Source organism: Rhinichthys klamathensis, unplaced genomic scaffold (assembly GCF_029890125.1).
Source record: "Rhinichthys klamathensis goyatoka isolate OS25496 unplaced genomic scaffold, OSU_Roscu_1.1 h1tg000040l_1, whole genome shotgun sequence".
NCBI lineage: Eukaryota > Metazoa > Chordata > Actinopteri > Cypriniformes > Leuciscidae > Rhinichthys > Rhinichthys klamathensis.
Genome location: NW_026606587.1, coordinates 12,503,097 through 12,521,139, shown reverse-complemented (window position 1 = coordinate 12,521,139; position 18,043 = coordinate 12,503,097). Strand labels below are relative to the sequence as shown.

At 37.3% G+C, this 18,043-nt stretch overlaps 1 protein-coding gene across 2 annotated transcripts in view; it reads left to right on the top strand.

Moving 5' to 3' along the window:
• Positions 1–5,721, top strand: part of fgfr1a (fibroblast growth factor receptor 1a) — a 49,434-nt gene extending 43,713 nt beyond the window's left edge. For both annotated transcript variants that reach the window (XM_056246880.1, XM_056246881.1), the window contains exons 12-18: positions 96–206; positions 442–632; positions 727–849; positions 3,598–3,668; positions 3,751–3,888; positions 3,969–4,074; positions 5,461–5,721. In XM_056246880.1, coding sequence (XP_056102855.1) covers positions 96–206; positions 442–632; positions 727–849; positions 3,598–3,668; positions 3,751–3,888; positions 3,969–4,074; positions 5,461–5,640 — 920 coding nt within the window. In that variant the 3' untranslated portion in view covers positions 5,641–5,721. The remainder of the gene's footprint in view (positions 1–95; positions 207–441; positions 633–726; positions 850–3,597; positions 3,669–3,750; positions 3,889–3,968; positions 4,075–5,460) is intronic.
• The last annotated feature ends 12,322 nt before the right edge of the window (positions 5,722–18,043 follow it).

Below are 18,043 nucleotides of genomic sequence, written 5' to 3'. Positions count from 1 at the left end.
ATAATAACCTGTTTGTCCCTCAGGGCGTAGAGGTTGAAGGTTCCACGATCTGTCATACTAAGATATACGTGTGTTCATCAATATTGCTTTTATAGCCGACGCCACAGAGAAGGACCTGTCAGATCTCATCTCCGAGATGGAAATGATGAAGATCATTGGCAAACACAAGAACATCATCAACTTGCTGGGGGCCTGCACACAAGATGGTGAGTAAAGGGTGAATTAAGAAGGCGGATGGGCGGAGGGAAGCGCTTAGAGATAATGGGCGTAAATCACATTTCAAAATCACTCTGCTTCAAAAGGTTGTCATCAGTCCAGCTGTTGTGATTTCACGTGGCTAGATTAAACGAACCTAACTTCCTTATTGAATCACACATTAGTGTATCAAAAACTGTGGCCTCTCCGGTAAAGACTGATCATGTTTCATATGGCCTTTGTCAGGTCCGCTGTACGTCCTTGTGGAGTTTGCTGCAAAGGGGAATCTGAGAGAGTATCTGCGTGTGCGCCGTCCACCTGGGATGGAGTATTGCTACAACCCCGACCAGGGGCCCGTGGAGAACATGTCAATCAAAGACCTGATCTCCTGCGCCTACCAGGTGGCTCGTGGCATGGAGTACCTTTCATCCAAGAAGGTCGCCATCTCTTCTGTTCTCATAGATAGCAGTCAAATGGCGTCTTTATAATTGTTCCCTTGATTAATGTACATGTGTGTTTTCACTGTTGTAGTGTATTCATAGAGACTTGGCTGCCCGTAATGTCCTGGTAACTGAAGACAGCGTGATGAAGATAGCCGACTTCGGCCTGGCCAGGGACATCCATCATATCGATTACTACAAGAAAACCACCAATGTAAGATTTCAGACTGAGACACATCAGAAAAGTCACTTTATTAAACGCCAGTTTTTAATCTGGTCTTCCATTGCTTTTAGTTCTTGCATTGAGTGCTATCTGATGCTATCTGTATCTTAAAGTCCCCCTGTGGTGTAAGTCCAGCTTTTAATGTTGTTTATATGTCTATGTGGTGTTTTTAATATGCTTTAAGACAAACCATGTGTAAATTCATAAGTTGACAGCATTGCTGAGTATTTTCTCCTTAAAACTGCAGTGAACCAAAGACAGTCTCAAAAACACGGTTTGAAATCGCTGGTGTTTCTGACGTCACAAACGACCTTGTAACCACGGTTTGAAATTAACACCTGCCAAATGCGGGTAAAAATCTGCTGTGGCGAGTAACGCTGTCAAATCACTAGCCAATTTTGCGTGTTACTTATTATGTTTATACTTAAATACTGAACTTGTGAGTCATCGTGATATATTAAATACAGCGTATTGTGCATAATCTGTGCATATCTGGCTTACTTGAACACACACGTCACTACACAACAAATAACGGCGCGCTTGTTCATTTGCATTGAAGCAATAGCGAAGATTAAAAAGTATCTGGTTAACAGAAAAGAAAATACATTATTTTCCAACATCCAATTTTTTTTTGATGTTCTTTGTACTGTATTGATCTGTCCACCTAAAACTAGGGCTGTCAGTTAAACGCGTTATTAACGGCGTTAACGCAAACCCATTTTAACGGCGTTAATTTTTTTATCGCGTGATTAACGGTCTTTTTGGCCTAGCAAACTTTGTAGTTTTTTTTCACATGCTTTTGCAACAGGACGCGGCATGTGCGGTGAAACCCATTCATTTCAATGGTTTGCGCCGCGCGAGGACGTTTTGAAAGCGCAAGCGGATCTAGCTAGACCGGAAACAAAACAACAGGCACGCCGCACACACTTGTTTGGGTCTGCGAGCCGGCCAAATAGTTGGTTAACATTACGTTTTGAGTGGATGACGAGCGCGAGACGCCGAAATCGATGCCAATAAGATTCTGAATGGAAAGTTTACTTTTACAAAGTTACCAAATGGTTCCATTGACAAGACCAAAGTGATCTGTGTGTTTTGTCGTTGTGAACTGAGCTATCGTCATCGCAGCACGTCCAGTCTGAAATACCGCTTGATGATGGCCAAGCACACACACACACACACACACACACACAGCTGATGCGAATTCTCCGCCCCCTCGTCAATATCAGGACCTCGTCAGTATTTCTTTCACCCTTTTATTGATGGACAGTTTTACATTGTGTGAGAGATTATTTGCTCCAAGCGAGAATGTTAGTGTGAAATTGAACACAGTATATGCCGATGTTGTTTTCAATAAAAAACATTTCCACAAAGCAAGCCGATCCACTTTTCCATGTTGATACGAGCATTAAAATAAGAGAAAATAATGGGACAAAAAGAAATCAAGAGACATTTAGAATAGATAAAAATGTGCGATTAATTGCGAGTTAACTATGACATTAATGCGATTTAAATATTTTAATCGTTTGACAGCACTACCTAAAACACATTTTTGGTGAAAATTATGAGGATAAAAGAGGAAGGGAGGAGATGCTGGATGACAGGATTTCCAAATTATATATATATATATATAGCTGTGACGTAGTTAATCAGGTTTTTTTTATTATTTTTTTGGCTAGTAGAAGTTTTGAATGGCCGGTAACTTAAAAATGTAGTTGCCAAATTTGCCAGTGAGTGAAAAAGCTCATTTCAAACCCTGCATGTAACCAATCAGGTCAACGAGTGGATCTCTGAGCTGCTGTGAGTGAGTGGAGGCGGGGATCATTTGCATAATCATAGAACTGCGTATCCTTCTGAGAACCAGAATTTTTTTAATTTAGTTTTTTTCATGTCATCACATTGTTTAGAGCATTGTTGTTGTTTTTTTATTAAATTATATTTGATTCATATGTTCTGCTATGTCCTCTGTAGTGGACACCAGGACTCAGTTGTTAAACAAATTAAATGACATCAAATTATATGTATAGGCAAAAACAATGGGATATCACCAATACATTTTGGGGTTTCAGGATTTTTTTTTTAAACCAAAATTTGTATAAAGATGATTCTCAACTATGTTATGAAAGATATAACGGAATTAATTGATACACCATTTTACTTTTATGCAATATGTGGGTAAAATGGGCATAAATTAATATTCCCATTCAATGCAATGTATCTATACACGGTATCTAATTTGCACATTAATGTGTTCTTGGAGCAACATTTAATGAAAAAAGAAGTGTATTGTAATAATTGGAGTAATAATTAGTAACATTTTTAATAATAATATCTAATATTTCATAGGAATATTGATGTATTATTGATTTACATATTCACTTGTTGTGTCTCCCAGAATGCCTGATAAACATGATTTAAGTCCTGATGTCCTCTACAGTGGACAAAAGTCTATGCCTGGGTCCCAGGACTAAATGAGGCAAGGGTGTAGAGTTATTTTCAAGATGTGTTAAGGCATTCCTTCTTTCAAGAAAAAAAAAACACGTTTAAATATGTCATTTTGGGGATCAAAGGTGAGTTTGAAGATTGACTACAGGGGGACTTGTATGATTCTCGTCGTTTTGATTTTCTTTGAGCCATAATTATAAAATCCTCTCTGCGGGATTGTCACAAATGCTGATCTATAATCTGTAATCTGTAACAGATTTGATGAGTTGGTGAATAAAGTGATTGTGTTTTTCACAGGGTCGTTTACCAGTGAAATGGATGGCCCCTGAAGCTCTGTTCGACCGCATTTACACCCATCAGAGCGACGTGTACGTCTGAACACATTCTCTCAAACACTCGGATACATAATGCCTTTGTCTGTTAATAATGGTCATTGTGATGGTGTGTTAGGTGGTCTTTTGGGGTGTTGCTGTGGGAGATCTTTACTCTGGGCGGCTCACCGTACCCAGGTGTCCCAGTCGAGGAACTCTTTAAACTGCTAAAGGAAGGCCACCGCATGGACCGGCCCTCCACATGCACCCATGAACTGTAAGCTTGTAGTAATGATATGACTTCTGTCATGATGGTGCTAGAGATCTTCTGATGATCTTCTGACGTTCCTCTTGCAGGTATATGATGATGAGGGATTGTTGGCATGCCGTCCCGTCTCAGAGACCCACTTTCAAACAGCTGGTGGAGGATCTGGACCGCACACTCTCCATGTCGTCCTGTCAGGTGAGCAGAAGCAGGAGCGGATCAGGGCTGCGTTTCCCAAACTTCCGTCGGGACCAATAGAGTTCAGTGGAACTGGCGAGCGGAGTTGGTTAACGATGCTTTTGGGAAACGCACCCCGGAACAGCTTTATAATCCACAAACCAGCTTTCAATACATTGCACGACATTTCAGCTGTGCTTAATGAATGAATGAATTGGACAATAATTATTATTTTAATTAATTATTATAATTATTTCCAATAATTGTGACTATTTAATAATAATAAGTAATTAACTAATGATTATTGTCGTTGTCATTCAATCATAAATAATAATACATTAATTATAATTATTATTCAACCATTAATAATAATAATATAATAATTATCATTATTATTATTCAATAGTTAATATCAATTATAATGAATTGACAAATTGTTATTGTTGGTTTTGTTATTCAGTAATTAATATCAATATATATCAGTATATAATAATAATAATAACATTATTATTGTTATTGATCAGTAAACAAATAATAACAATGAACTAGAACAACATTATTACTGATGATGATGATGATTATTCAGATTATTACTAATAATAAACCGATAATACATTGCATAATAATAATAATTATTACTATTATTATTCAATCATTAATAATATGAATTATCAATATTCAATAATAATAATATAAGTAATAATACATTAACAAATAAAAATAATAATATTTTTTTTTTAATTTACTATTATTATAATTATTATTATTCAATAGTTATTTAATATACCTAGAGCTATGCTGTCACAATCAAAATTAATTATTCAATAATTATTAATATCAATAAAAATACATTAACAAATAATAATGATAATAATAACAATAACATAATTATTATTACTATCATTACACAGTAATTAATAATAAATAATAATAATAGTTTGTATTATTCAATATCAATAATAAAACATTAACACATAATAATAAAAATAAACAAGAACGTTGTTATTTGCTTTTTATGATGATTATTATATTATTATTCAATAATTAAAAATATCAATAATAATGCATTAACAAGATAAAATAATATAATATTTATTATTTACATTTAGCAGACGCTAACAATAGAAGCAGTGAAACTAACAGTAGGACAACAATGTGCAAGTGCTATGACCCCTGTTTCATCTAAAGCAGTCCATGATTATTATTATTTTTATTGTTATAATTGGTCAATAATTAATAATAATAATAATAAACAAGAACAACAACGTTAGTGTTGTTGATTATTATAATTATTAATATTAAATAGAATTACAATTAAAATGTTATTGTTTATTAAATAATTGTGGTTGTTGTTATGGTAACAAAAAATGAAAAATACTACATTTTGTGTACGTTTGACATTTTCAGGAGTACCTAGACCTGTCTATGTCTCTGGACCAATTTTCTCCAAATTTCCCGGACACCCGCAGCTCTACCTGCTCTTCCGGTGAAGACTCAGTGTTCTCTCACGACCCCGGCGCTGATGAGCCCTGCCTGCCCAAATTCCCCCCGCACCCCAACCGCGGGGTGGCGTTCAAGAAGCGCTGAGCTCCCTCACTCCGCAGTGTGTGACCTGTCGGGATGAACTCACGGAGAACACGCTTTGCCACAGAGCACACACACTTCAGGGATGGACATCACCTAATGATCCGGCTGGAGGAGAACAAACTGGCCGTTCACTGACCCCTTCACCTGTCCTAGGGCACTTGAGCAGAAAGTGGTGCGTGTTTGCTTCTCGAGACTTTTCAAAACGAAATATCCGCCTCATGTCATCTGTAGTAGAGAAACCCTTGCCGTCACTGAACGAGGGACGTTGGGAGCGTTTATATTTTCTATTGGTGTTAAACAAGGACCTTTATTTTGCCTCCGAGACCAAATTCTTAAGAAAATGTATTCCACTAAACGGTCTGCCCGAATGTATTTTAACAACGGGCAACTCACAGCCTTTCTTGTAAATACATCTAGAAATGTATAAATATGAATATATATTTACACTCTACCCTTATTTTTTATTACACGATTTGAATTTTGTTGCATTTTTGTACCAGGATGCGTTTATCTAGAACTTTTTGAAGTGTAGTTTTTGTGAAAGTGACCATGAGAATTGTAGATGAACTGATATTATTAAGAGCTGATCGACGGCCAGTTTTGTTTGGTAATGTTGTTGTCGTGTGTCAGTGATGCAGCTTGGCAGAAGTGTCTCAGAACTGCTGCTACAGCGTCAGACTTAAGCTATAGAAATACACGTATTAAAAAGCCTCGTACGGTTTTCCTCTTCATGTCTTAAAATCGAGTCCGTTCCGAGTTGATTGCGTTTTATAATGACGAATTCGATATCGGCCAGAAAATAAGAGATGCTATAAATGTTTCGCTTCGTACGTTAAAACCAACAGTGTGTAAGATCTGCAGATCACTTATGTTACTCTACAAGGATTACATCCAATAAATGCTGTTCACGAACCCTTTCATGCCGCGTAAAGAAGCTTGTAAACATCACTCTTGCTGACGAGTTTACAACATAAATTGTGTTTACAGTGAAATTGACTGCAGGTTAGTAGGGGTGATTAAATATGATAATGCATAGCTCGCAGCTACATGCCGTCTCTTTCTGAAAGCCGAGTGTAACCGCTAGCTCCTTATTTATAGCGGTGTGGATGACCCATCTTAGCGAGGTGCTATGCTACAAATACATGACTGTTAGCATTAGCAGTGACGACTGGGCTCGCTTCCAGCGGCTGATGTATCCACACACCGAGTCTCAGCCAACTGAAAACACCAGCCTTGATTTATACGCTTGAAGAATACGGTTGAAGGTTGCAGAGTATACAGCGGTTTAAATTAACATTGTGTGTGATGTTTATGTGACGGCTGTAGTAAATTTTAATTTGTGGAACATTGCTTTGTTCTGAGAGAGACAACGCGGGTCAACAGATATGGACTTTTGAAACACTGGTTTGTGAGTCTGTTTTCTCCAAAGGCTTGCATTACGACTGTCGACGCCACATTTATAGCGCAAATGCATCAATAAATGTATCAGCTTTTGTTTGGTATGCAACGGCTTGCGTTGAATTCTTATTCGGAGTTGAAACTGAATGACGTTTACCTTAAAATCCTCATTTACACAGAAGGAGCTGTTTGGCACAATGTTGATGTTGCTCTTTGGTGACCGGAAACATGTTGCACTTCGTTGCGACACAGGGGCACTAAAGTCACGCACTATTAAATATTTAGTACACTTAATTGAAACGTAATCCTACGTATAAACTAAATATTTACAGAAGCCTTCGAGCTGGAGTAATATGGCTGGACTTGGAATAAAAACACAGATTGATTCCCTGACAAATTCTTTAGACATGTGGTGATGTTGACATTTACTTGTTTACATTTTAATAGAGAGAACATTGTGAATAAAAGACTTGTTCAACACGAACCCGATCTAAACGGCAAACTTTTGTGTGCGTCCTCCATGTGCTTGCCAAATAAAATCAATCAATCATAAATGCCATTTCTTGTTGTTTTTTTTTTTTTTTTGTATCAGTATTTATTTATTGCTATTAATTATGAATACCGATTGGTATGCTTGTTTCCGCCACAAAATAAAACAATTTAAAAGATATGTGCCTTTTTATCTCACAATTCGGCCTTTTCCTCACAATTGCGAGTTTACATCTTGGAATTCTGACTTGTTTTTTCTCTCAGAATTACGAGATGTAAACTTGCAACCCAGACAGCAACATAATGTCGGCCCACATCTGGGCCGTGTGGAATCCACGTGTTGCTGTCTGGGAATGGCAAGAAATAAGGTCAGAATTGCAGGATATAAAGTCGCAATAGCGAGACAAAAAGTTAGAATTGCAAGAAAAAAGTCAGTATTTCAGATATAAATTTTCACAATTGCGTGTTTAAATCTCGCAATTTTCACAGTTTTTCAATTCTGACTTCTTTTCTAAATTGTGATAAGTCCAATTCTGAGAAAAAAAACTCTGAATTGCTAGATAAAACTCACAATTGGGAGAAAAAAAGTAGCCTTTTAATAATAAAAAAATTATTGGTGGAACCTAGCTTCCATAGATTTGGAATGTTATTTGCATATACAGTAATTGATTACATTATTTCATGATTAAGCATCGTTTCAGTGGAAATTACATGAGGTAACATTAGTTAGAATCAACCTTAACAGGATAAACTGAAATTCAACAACTTCTGCTCAGGATTTTGAAGGCTGCCATTGGATCATTGAAGGTTAACTTTAATATTATGCAACCACACATTAATTTATGGAGAGCTTACAACCTACTAGCTACGTTCTACCTTATAGTTGGCACGACAAGGAAGTTGCAAAAGTCTTCCCTATTGTGCCGTGCTGTACTGTATATCGGAGTGAAACGGCTACTGGAACAAGGACAAATGTAGGGCGGGACTTGATTTTGTCCATGGGGAATTGATTGGATTTGCTATTGGTGGATCTCATGTGAGTGACAGGTTGCCCCGCCCTCACGCCAGTAAACACATCATCAGGGAAGAGAAGATATGTTTTTGAAAGCGGCAGGGGAAATAATATTGATTAAGGACAACGAAGGTAAATTTATGTAAAAAAATAAATAAATAATGCTGCATGGATAAATTTGATGGAATACTGCAATATAATATTCCATCAAATTTGATTTCATGGTGACTTTAAGAACAAATGTAAGCTCATTTAAATTAAGCACAACATTACAAACTAACTAGTTACTAAACCTCTAATGTGGACTTTTACGTTCCGATTTAAGTAAAAACGTACAAACGCCTGTTGCAACCCTACACCAACAAAGAGTATCACAACAGTATTTCACACGACTCTGCGCTATATTCCAAATCTTCTGAAGCCATGATAGCTTTGTGTGTGAAACACCACTTTATTGGTGCTTTCTGTCATTTTTGTAGCCTTGACAGCTTCTGATCGCCATTCACTTTCATTGTATGGAAAAGAGCAGCAAGAACATTCTACTAAATTTCTCCATTTGTGTTCCACGGAAGAAAGCAAGTCATAACAGAACAACATGAGTAAATGACGACAGGCATCTGTCTCTTCCATCTATATGTTCTTGTCTGAGTGAATGCGAGAGCGGGAGTGTTAATAGCGGAGGTGGAAGTGGAGGATGTGAAGAGTATTGCATTATCTCACACTGGGCAGATGGTCCAGGACAGCTGTGCTCGAGCCTGGAAGTGTGAACTCAACAACGTCAGCACAAATTTCAGCCTTCAGCACAAAAGTTGAAGGCAATCCAATGTAAGCTGTGTACTTCCAAACATTAAGTGCCACACAGAGGGCGAGTACACGTGTTGGGGCGAACATTACCCTGAGTGGACAAGAAAATCAGAGTATCCTAGTTTTAATGTAGTAATCATATTATGTGTATTTGTTGATTTATTAATGGATAGACTATGTTTCTAAATTATTCAGGGATTATAAAGTCGAAACACAGAGGGAGTCTTTAAATAAAGGATCAGTGTGTTTTCTCTGTTTTCAAGCATTAACCCAAATGGACCCGAAGCATTTAAATAATTTCTTTTTAAAAATCATAGCTTTATCGGAATGGTCCGAAATTTGGTGACTTTGTTGGTACTTGGTATATGAACACCCAAAAAATTGGGGACAAGATTTGAATAGTCTAAGTGGTTGTAAAAAAAATAGTCACACTCAGGACCTTCGGGTCCAAATGGACCCGATCGCATAGGAAATGAATGGGAAATTGGCAAAAATGTGAAAATACAGAGTTTTTTTGTGCGTACAATCTACAAATCAGCCACGATCCAGAAAAAAAGCACACAACAGTGAAGGGGGGAATCTATAAAACATCAAGAGTGCAAAACAGACACATCCACACACACACAAACACACTTTTATACACATACACACTAATAAATTCAGATTACATATGGGTTTTGAATTTTTAAAATGCTCAGTTTGTCCACCAGATGGCATCCATCTCATTTCAGAAATTGCTTTCATGAGGCCTAGGCTTGACTCTAAAATGAAATACAGCTTTAAAATGTAAAAAAAAAAAAAAATTCTATTATATTCAATGGGGGAAAAATGGGTCATAATTATTGCATTAATATTAATTATAAATCATTTTTATTTTTGAAATTATCTCAAAACACCAAAAAAGAAAAGAAAAAATATTATAAAAAACAAGTAAAAAAAAATATATGATTTTTTTAAAATAAATATTAATCCCACCCTTCCGGCCCATTTGGACCCGAAGGTCCTGAGTGTGACTCTGAAATGAAGGACCCCAGAGGGTTAAATAAGATGCCACAAACAAAAATTAAATCAAAATTTGTTTAAAAAAATGCCAGAATGGTTATGAAGGTTGCAAGGATTGGGAAATATTTTGGGACCAAATATTGGTTTGTAGTTACTGATAACCTTATTTTAAAATAAAATTCCAAAAATTTAAGATACAATATTTTTCATAAAACTTATGAAACCAACCAATTAGTTAACAATAACTTGGGTAACAAAGTTAATACTACAATTGGTGTAAAAAAAATCTATCCATTAAAGAATTCTGGAAAAAAAAGTGTCTCAGTTTCCACAAAAATATGAAGCAGCACAACTTTTTTCAACACTGATAATAATAAGGAATATTTCTTGAGCATCAAATCATCATATTAGAATGATTTCTGAAGGATCATGTGACTGAAATATATACTTTTTTTGTAAATGTCATGGTTGTTTAATTCAGTCAGTTCATTTGTGTATAGTTTGGTTGTGATCTGTTCCCGTTGTGCCTGAGTTCCCTGTCAGTGTTAGTTCTCATGCTTGTTGATCAGTTAAACACCTGTTCCGTTCTGTGGATTTTCCTCCCATATATAAGTATATATATATATATACAACCCGAATTCCGGAAAAGTTGGGACGTTTTTTAAATTTGAATAAAATGAAAACTATAAGACTTTCAAATCACATGAGCCAATATTTTATTCACAATAGAACATAGATAACATAACAATTGTTTAAACTGAGAAATTTCACACTTTTATGCACTAAATGAGCTCATTTCAAATTTGATGCCTGGTACATGTCTCAAAATAGTTGGGACGGGGGCAACAAATGGTTGAAAAAGCAAAAAAATTAGAAAGGATTCAGGTGGGAGAATATTAGCAACTAATTAAGTTCATTGATATCAGGTCTGTAACATGATTAGCTATAAAAGGGATGTCTTAAGCCTGGCTCACACTACAAGAGTTTTAGGCCGATTTATGCCCGATTTTCCCCTCCCGAGAATCGGAGAAAAAATCTTGTCGAGGACCTCGATCGGTTCCGATGTTCGGCACAGATTATCTGGTAATGTGAGGCATTCACAGATCGAATCTTGCACCTCCCGATCTGCTCTTACACAAATCGGGCTCGCCCCGATCATATCAAACATGTTTGATATTTATCGGGATGAGCAAGATTGTGATTACGTCAGTACTGTCACAATAGCCAATAAGTAGGGCTGTCATGGTGAAGGAATTTCCATTGAGGTAATTTTGAGTGACTCATCAGCGCGATGCGCGCATTATCTCCATTATCCATTTATTGCTAAATAAATAAGCATAATACAGTATAATAAATAATAATAAAATACTAAATGCATAATAAAGGCATCTGAAATAATAAACTAAGTAGCCTACAATCTAGTATTGTCAAAAATATAGATTTTTCGATATCGATCCTGAACCATCTGCAACTCTTCCGTCTTCCGCAGGATGCACGCGGTCTTCAGTAGTGAACGCGCCAGAGAGAAATGCACATTTCATACGGATTACATAAGCAGAGTGCAGTCTGTAGTCTGTTTTCTTTCGTTTTGAATTGTTCTGTTTAAAAGTAGACATGTCTGTGAGGCAAGTAGGCTATCTTATACGCTGAGTTTCGGTTCATTTATGAAGTATCGCCGACGCCTCCGTTTCGTGATTATCTATCGTCTGCTATATTTACTTATTATTTATAAAAATCCAGGCAATTGGTTGATGAAACATTGTTTAAAATTAGGATACAATTAATGCAAAACGAAATTCGATTTAAAGAAAGGTTTTGTGCTTTCTGTTTGATGTCTTTGTGAAAGTTTTAAAGCATATTTTAAAGTCGCTTAGAGCGGTCATGTCCGTAACATTGTTTTTTCCTCAAATGCCAACACGAAAAATAAAATATGAATATTTTATGTTCTGTGGAGACTGAGAGCCCTTTCTTCATCCGGTGGGTAGTAGCTAGCCTACTGTAGGCTATTACTTTGGTTTGCACAGTGTAATTCACAGAATTAGGCCTAGGCCTACACAAAAATATTTTCATTATAAAATATTTATATTCATTATAAAGTTATATTCATTCAAAGATAGGTTAAATGAAACAAGCTGTTAATTATTTTAATTTTAACTTTGAGCTCCACTTTACAATGCTCAGCTGAGCAGCAATGGGCATTGAGCAACGCTGCTGATGCTTTACCTTATAGAGATCTATGGCATTGATTCATTGTATTGAACAGAGCTGACGCCATTCATTAGAAATATCCTTATTAAAAGGATGATTTTTTTAAAAAAGATTTCGCTTTCCTTGGTCACACGGCAACCTTTTCACGAATATGACTTAATATGAAGGACAGATATTTTGTTTACATCCACCTTTCCGCTTTCTGATCTGTTGCGTGAGATCACGTGAGGCGCTTTCTCTGGCACGAATCTTAATAACATTGTGTAGTGTGTGATGCGCCACGATTTTCAAATCTTTTAGTGTGAGCATGTTTAAGATTTGAGGTAAGAAAATCTGCAAAGATTCTCCTTTAAAGCCTCGCTCACACTACAGGAGTTTTAAAATCCTAACCGATTTTGAAATCTGGTTGCAGCTCACACTTAAGGAGAATCTTTGCAGATTTTCTTACCTCAAATCTTAAACATGCTCACACTACAAGATTTGAAAATCGTGGCGCATCACACACTACACAATGTTATTAAGATTCGTGCCAGAGAAAGCGCCTCACGTGATCTCACGCAACAGATCGGAAGCGGAAAGGTGGATGTAAACAAAATATCTGTCCTTCATATCAAGTCATATTCGTGAAAAGGTTGCCGTGTGACCAAGGAAAGCGAAATCTTAAAAAAAAATAACAACATCCTTTTAATAAGGATATTTCTAATGAATGGCGTCAGCTCTGTTCAATACAATGAATCAATGCCATAGATCAGGTAAAGCATCAGCAGCGTTGCTCAATGCCCATTGCTGCTCAGCTGAGCATTGTAAAGTGGAGCTCAAAGTTAAAATTAAAATAATTAACAGCTTGTTTCATTTAACCTATCTTTGAATGAATATAACTTTATAATGAATATAAATATTTTATAATGAAAATATTTTTGTGTAGGCCTAGGCCTAATTCTGTGAATTACACTGTGCAAACCAAAGTAATAGCCTACAGTAGCTACTACCCACCGGATGAAGAAAGGGCTCTCAGTCTCCACAGAACATAAAATATTCATATTATTCTATTTTTCGTGTTGGCATTTGAGGAAAAAACAATGTTACGGACATGACCGCTCTAAGCGACTTTAAAATATGCTTTAAAACTTTCACAAAGACATCAAACAGAAAGCACAAAACCTTTCTTTAAATCGAATTTCGTTTTGTATTAATTGTATCTTAATTTTAAACAATGTTTCATCAACCAATTGCCTGGATTTTTATAAATAAGAAGTAAATATAGCAGACGATAGATAATCACGAAACGGAGGCGTCGGCGATACTTCATAAATGAACCGAAACTCAGCGTATAAGATAGACTTGCCTCACAGACATGTCTACTTTTAAACAGAACAATTCAAAACGAAAGAAAACAGACAACAGACTGCTCTCTGCTTATGTAATCCGTATGAAATGTGCATTTCTCTCTGGCGCGTTCACTACTGAAGTTCGGGTGCATCCTGCGGAAGACGGAAGAGTTGCAGATGGTTCAGGATCGATATCGAAAAATCTATATTTTTGACAACACTAGATTGTAGGCTACTTAGTTTATTATTTCAGATGCCTTTATTATGCATTTAGTATTTTATTATTATTTATTATACTGTATTGTGCTTATTTATTTAGCAATAAATGGATAAATGGAGATAATGCGCGCATCGCGCTGATGAGTCACTCAAAATTACCTCAATGGAAATTCCTTCACCATGACAGCCCGACTAATTGGCTATTGTGACAGTAGGCTACTGACGTAATCACAATCTTGCTCATCCCGATAAATATCAAACATGTTTGATATGATCCGGGCGAGCCCGATTTGTGTAAGAGCAGATCGGGAGGTGCAAGATTCGATCTGTGAATGCCTCACATTACCAGATAATCTGTGCCGAACATCGGAACCGATCGAGGTCCTCGACAAGATTTTTTCTTCGATTCTCGGGAGGGGAAAATCGGGCATAAATCGGCCTAAAACTCCTGTAGTGTGAGCCAGGCTTGTGTGAGCTGCAACCAGATTTCAAAATCGGTTAGGATTTTAAAACTCCTGTAGTGTGAGCGAGGCTTTAGAGAGGTAGAGTCTCAGAAGTAAAGATGGGCAGAGGCTCTCCAATCTGTGAAAGAGTGCGTAAAAAGATTGTGGAACACTTTAAAAACAATGTTCCTCAACGTCAAATTGCAAAGGCTTTGCAAATCTCATCATCTACAGTGCACAACATCATCAAAAGATTCAGAGAAACTGGAGAAATCTCTGTGAGTAAGGGACAAGGCCGAAGACCTTTATTGGATGCCCGTGGTCTTCGGGCCCTCAGACGACACTGCATCACTCATCGGCATGATTGTGTGAATGACATCACTAAATGGGCCCAGGAACACTTCCAGAAACCACTGTCGGTAAACACAATCCGCCGTGCCATCTGCAGATGCCAACTAAAGCTCTATCATGCAAAAAGGAAGCCATATGTGAACATGGTCCAGAAGCGCCGTCGTGTCCTGTGGGCCAAGGCTCATTTAAAATGGACTATTTCAAAGTGTAAAAGTATTCTATGGTCCGACGAGTCCAAATTTGACATTCTTGTTGGAAATCACGGACGCCATGTCCTCCAGGCAAAAGAAGAGGGAGACCTTCCGTCGTGTTATCAGCGTTCAGTTCAAAAGCCAGCATCTCTGATGGTATGGGGGTGCATAAGTGCATACGGTATGGGCAGCTTGCATGTTTTGGAAGGCACTATGAATGCTGAAAGCTATATAAAGGTTTTAGACAGAGCAACATATGCTCCCCTCCAGACGACGTCTATTTCAGGGAAGGCCTTGTGTATTTCAGCAGGACAATGCAAAACCACATACTGCAGCTATTATAACAGCATGGCTTCGTCGTAGAAGAGTCCGGTGTTGAATTGGTCCAGATCTTTCCCCTATGGAGAACATTTGGCGCATCATTAAACGAAAAATGCGTCAAAGACGACCACGAACACTTCAGCAGATATAAGGAAAGAATGGGACCAAATTCCAACACCAAAACTCCAGACACTCATAAACTCGATGCCCAGACGTCTTCAAACTGTTTTGAAAAGAAGAGGAGATGTTACACCATGGTAAACGTGCCCCCGTCCCAACTATTTTGAGACCTGTAGCAGGCATCAAATTTGAAATGGGCTCATTTATTGGATAAAAGTGTAAATTTTCTCAGTTTAAACATTTGTTATGTTATCTATGTTCTATTGTGAATAAAATATTGGCTCATGTGATTTGAAAGTCGTATAGTTTTCATTTTATTTAAATTTAAAAAACGCCCCAACTTTTCCGGAATTCAGGTTGTACATGTATATAGCCTATTGTGTGTGCTTTCAGTTCGGTCTAGTTTGTGTTCTACATAGTCGTATATTCCTAAGTTTTCCTGTTTTTTCCTGGGATTTACTTATTAAGAGTGTTTCTTGTATTCTCTATCATTGAGCACTTCGTTACAGTAACAACACGTGACCGGAATAATATTTCACAATATTACTGCATTATGGTCTTGGTCACCATAAGAGATTTCTTTTAAAAACACTTATCCACCCTGAAGATTTGAAGTGTAATAATAATTCATCACATTTATATAGCGCTTTTCTCGCCACTCAAAGCGCTTTACATAGAAGGGGGAATCTCCTCAAGCACCACCAATGTGCAGCTCCACCTGGATGATGCGACGGCAGCCATAGTGCGCCAGAACGCCCACCACACACCAGCTTATTGGTGGAGAGGAGACAGAGTGATGAAGCCAATTGGTATATATATATGGGTATGATTAGGAGGCCATGATGGACAGAGGCCACTGGGCAAATTTGGCCAGGATGCCGGGGTTACACCCCTACTCTTTCAAAAGACGTCCTGGGATTTTTTGTGACCACAGAGAGTCAGGACCTCGGTTTAACGTCTCATCCGAAAGACGGTGTTTTTTGACAGTACAGTGTCCCCATTACTATACTGGGGCGTTAGGACCCACACAGACCACAGGGTGAGCGCCCCCTGCTGGCCTCACTAACACCTCTTCCAGCAGCAACCTGGTTTTCTCAGAAGGTCTCCCATCCAGGTACTAACCAGGCTCAGCCCTGCTTAGCTTCAGTGGGCAACCAGTCTTGGGCTACAGGCTGATATGGATGCTGGCTACTGACAACTACTGACAGTTTGAATTTATGAAGTGTAGTGTTCATAAATTATAAAGTAATTCGAACACCAATTCAAACCCTCTTCATGGAAAGACCATTTGTTTGCTCCTGTTCTGTTTACAATATTAGATTCATTGCTACTTAATTATTTCCACAGGACTTGATTTATGCGGGTACGTTCTTGTGTCTCCTTCACCGCGCTCATACACCATCATTCAGTCAAACGGTCACTCAACCAAGCAAGGACACACTCAAACTGTGTCAGTAGTTGTGATTTCTGCATTCATCATAACATTAATGAACATAACCTCATTTAAGCCATCTGTTCATGACCAATCTGATCTCTGTCTGAAACAGAGGAGGAGTTCAGTCTCTGATATCTTTACTCTCTGAAAAGGAAATGTAGTGTTTGTAGATAAAGAGGGTATTTAGATCTCGAATCTTCAAACAGACCCAGATCGCTCTCTAAATGAAGGTCTCATGAAAGAGATTTCTTGTTTATTCCCTGAATACTTTAGATGAGGACAAACCCACATATATGTACTGCTTTACTGCATGCTCTGTGTCCAGAAAATGTTTCTGGTCTATGGTGGTGTTTACTTTAGTTTTCGATTGACATGCATGCCTGACGGCAGATTTACTATTTTTGAAACATCTTAATAATTTGCAATTTAAATCATATTTGGATGCTAAAAGAAAGATGAATGCCTTTTGTGATCACAACTCTAACTTTCTGTTTTAGAAAAGGCTAAATCTTAGCTTTTTTTTTTTTGTTAACATTTTTTACCCCCCAAAAAAATACCTGTAATTATTAATGTTTGTTAATGTCACAGTGCATTCAATAACGTTAACAGATAAAATTTTTGATTTTTAAATGTATTAGTAAACGTTGAATAATATTAATCAATTCTGCAAAAGTATTGTTCATTGTTAACAAATGAAACATTATTGTAAAGTGTTACCTTTCTTATTTTTTTATTTTATTTTACTTATGTTACTTATGAAAAACGAACTGGATCTGCATTAGCATTTGCAATGTGCCAGGTATAGGCTATATACTTTCCTCAGTTCTCCACTATATTTCTATATGAGAATGTCTCTGTCATGATCTCAGCATGTGTTCATCTCTTGTGTGAGGACTTTTGTGTTATTTCCTGTTTTGTGCCATGTTTTGTAGTTTTTCATGTTGATTAATCTCTCCAGATGTGTCTTGTTAGTTCCCTTGGTTACGCTCGTGTGTTCCCATGACAATCAACCACTCCCCCCTGTTACCTTGTTAGCCTGTGTATAAATTGGCCTTGTGTTTCTCTTGTGGTTCTTGTGTTCC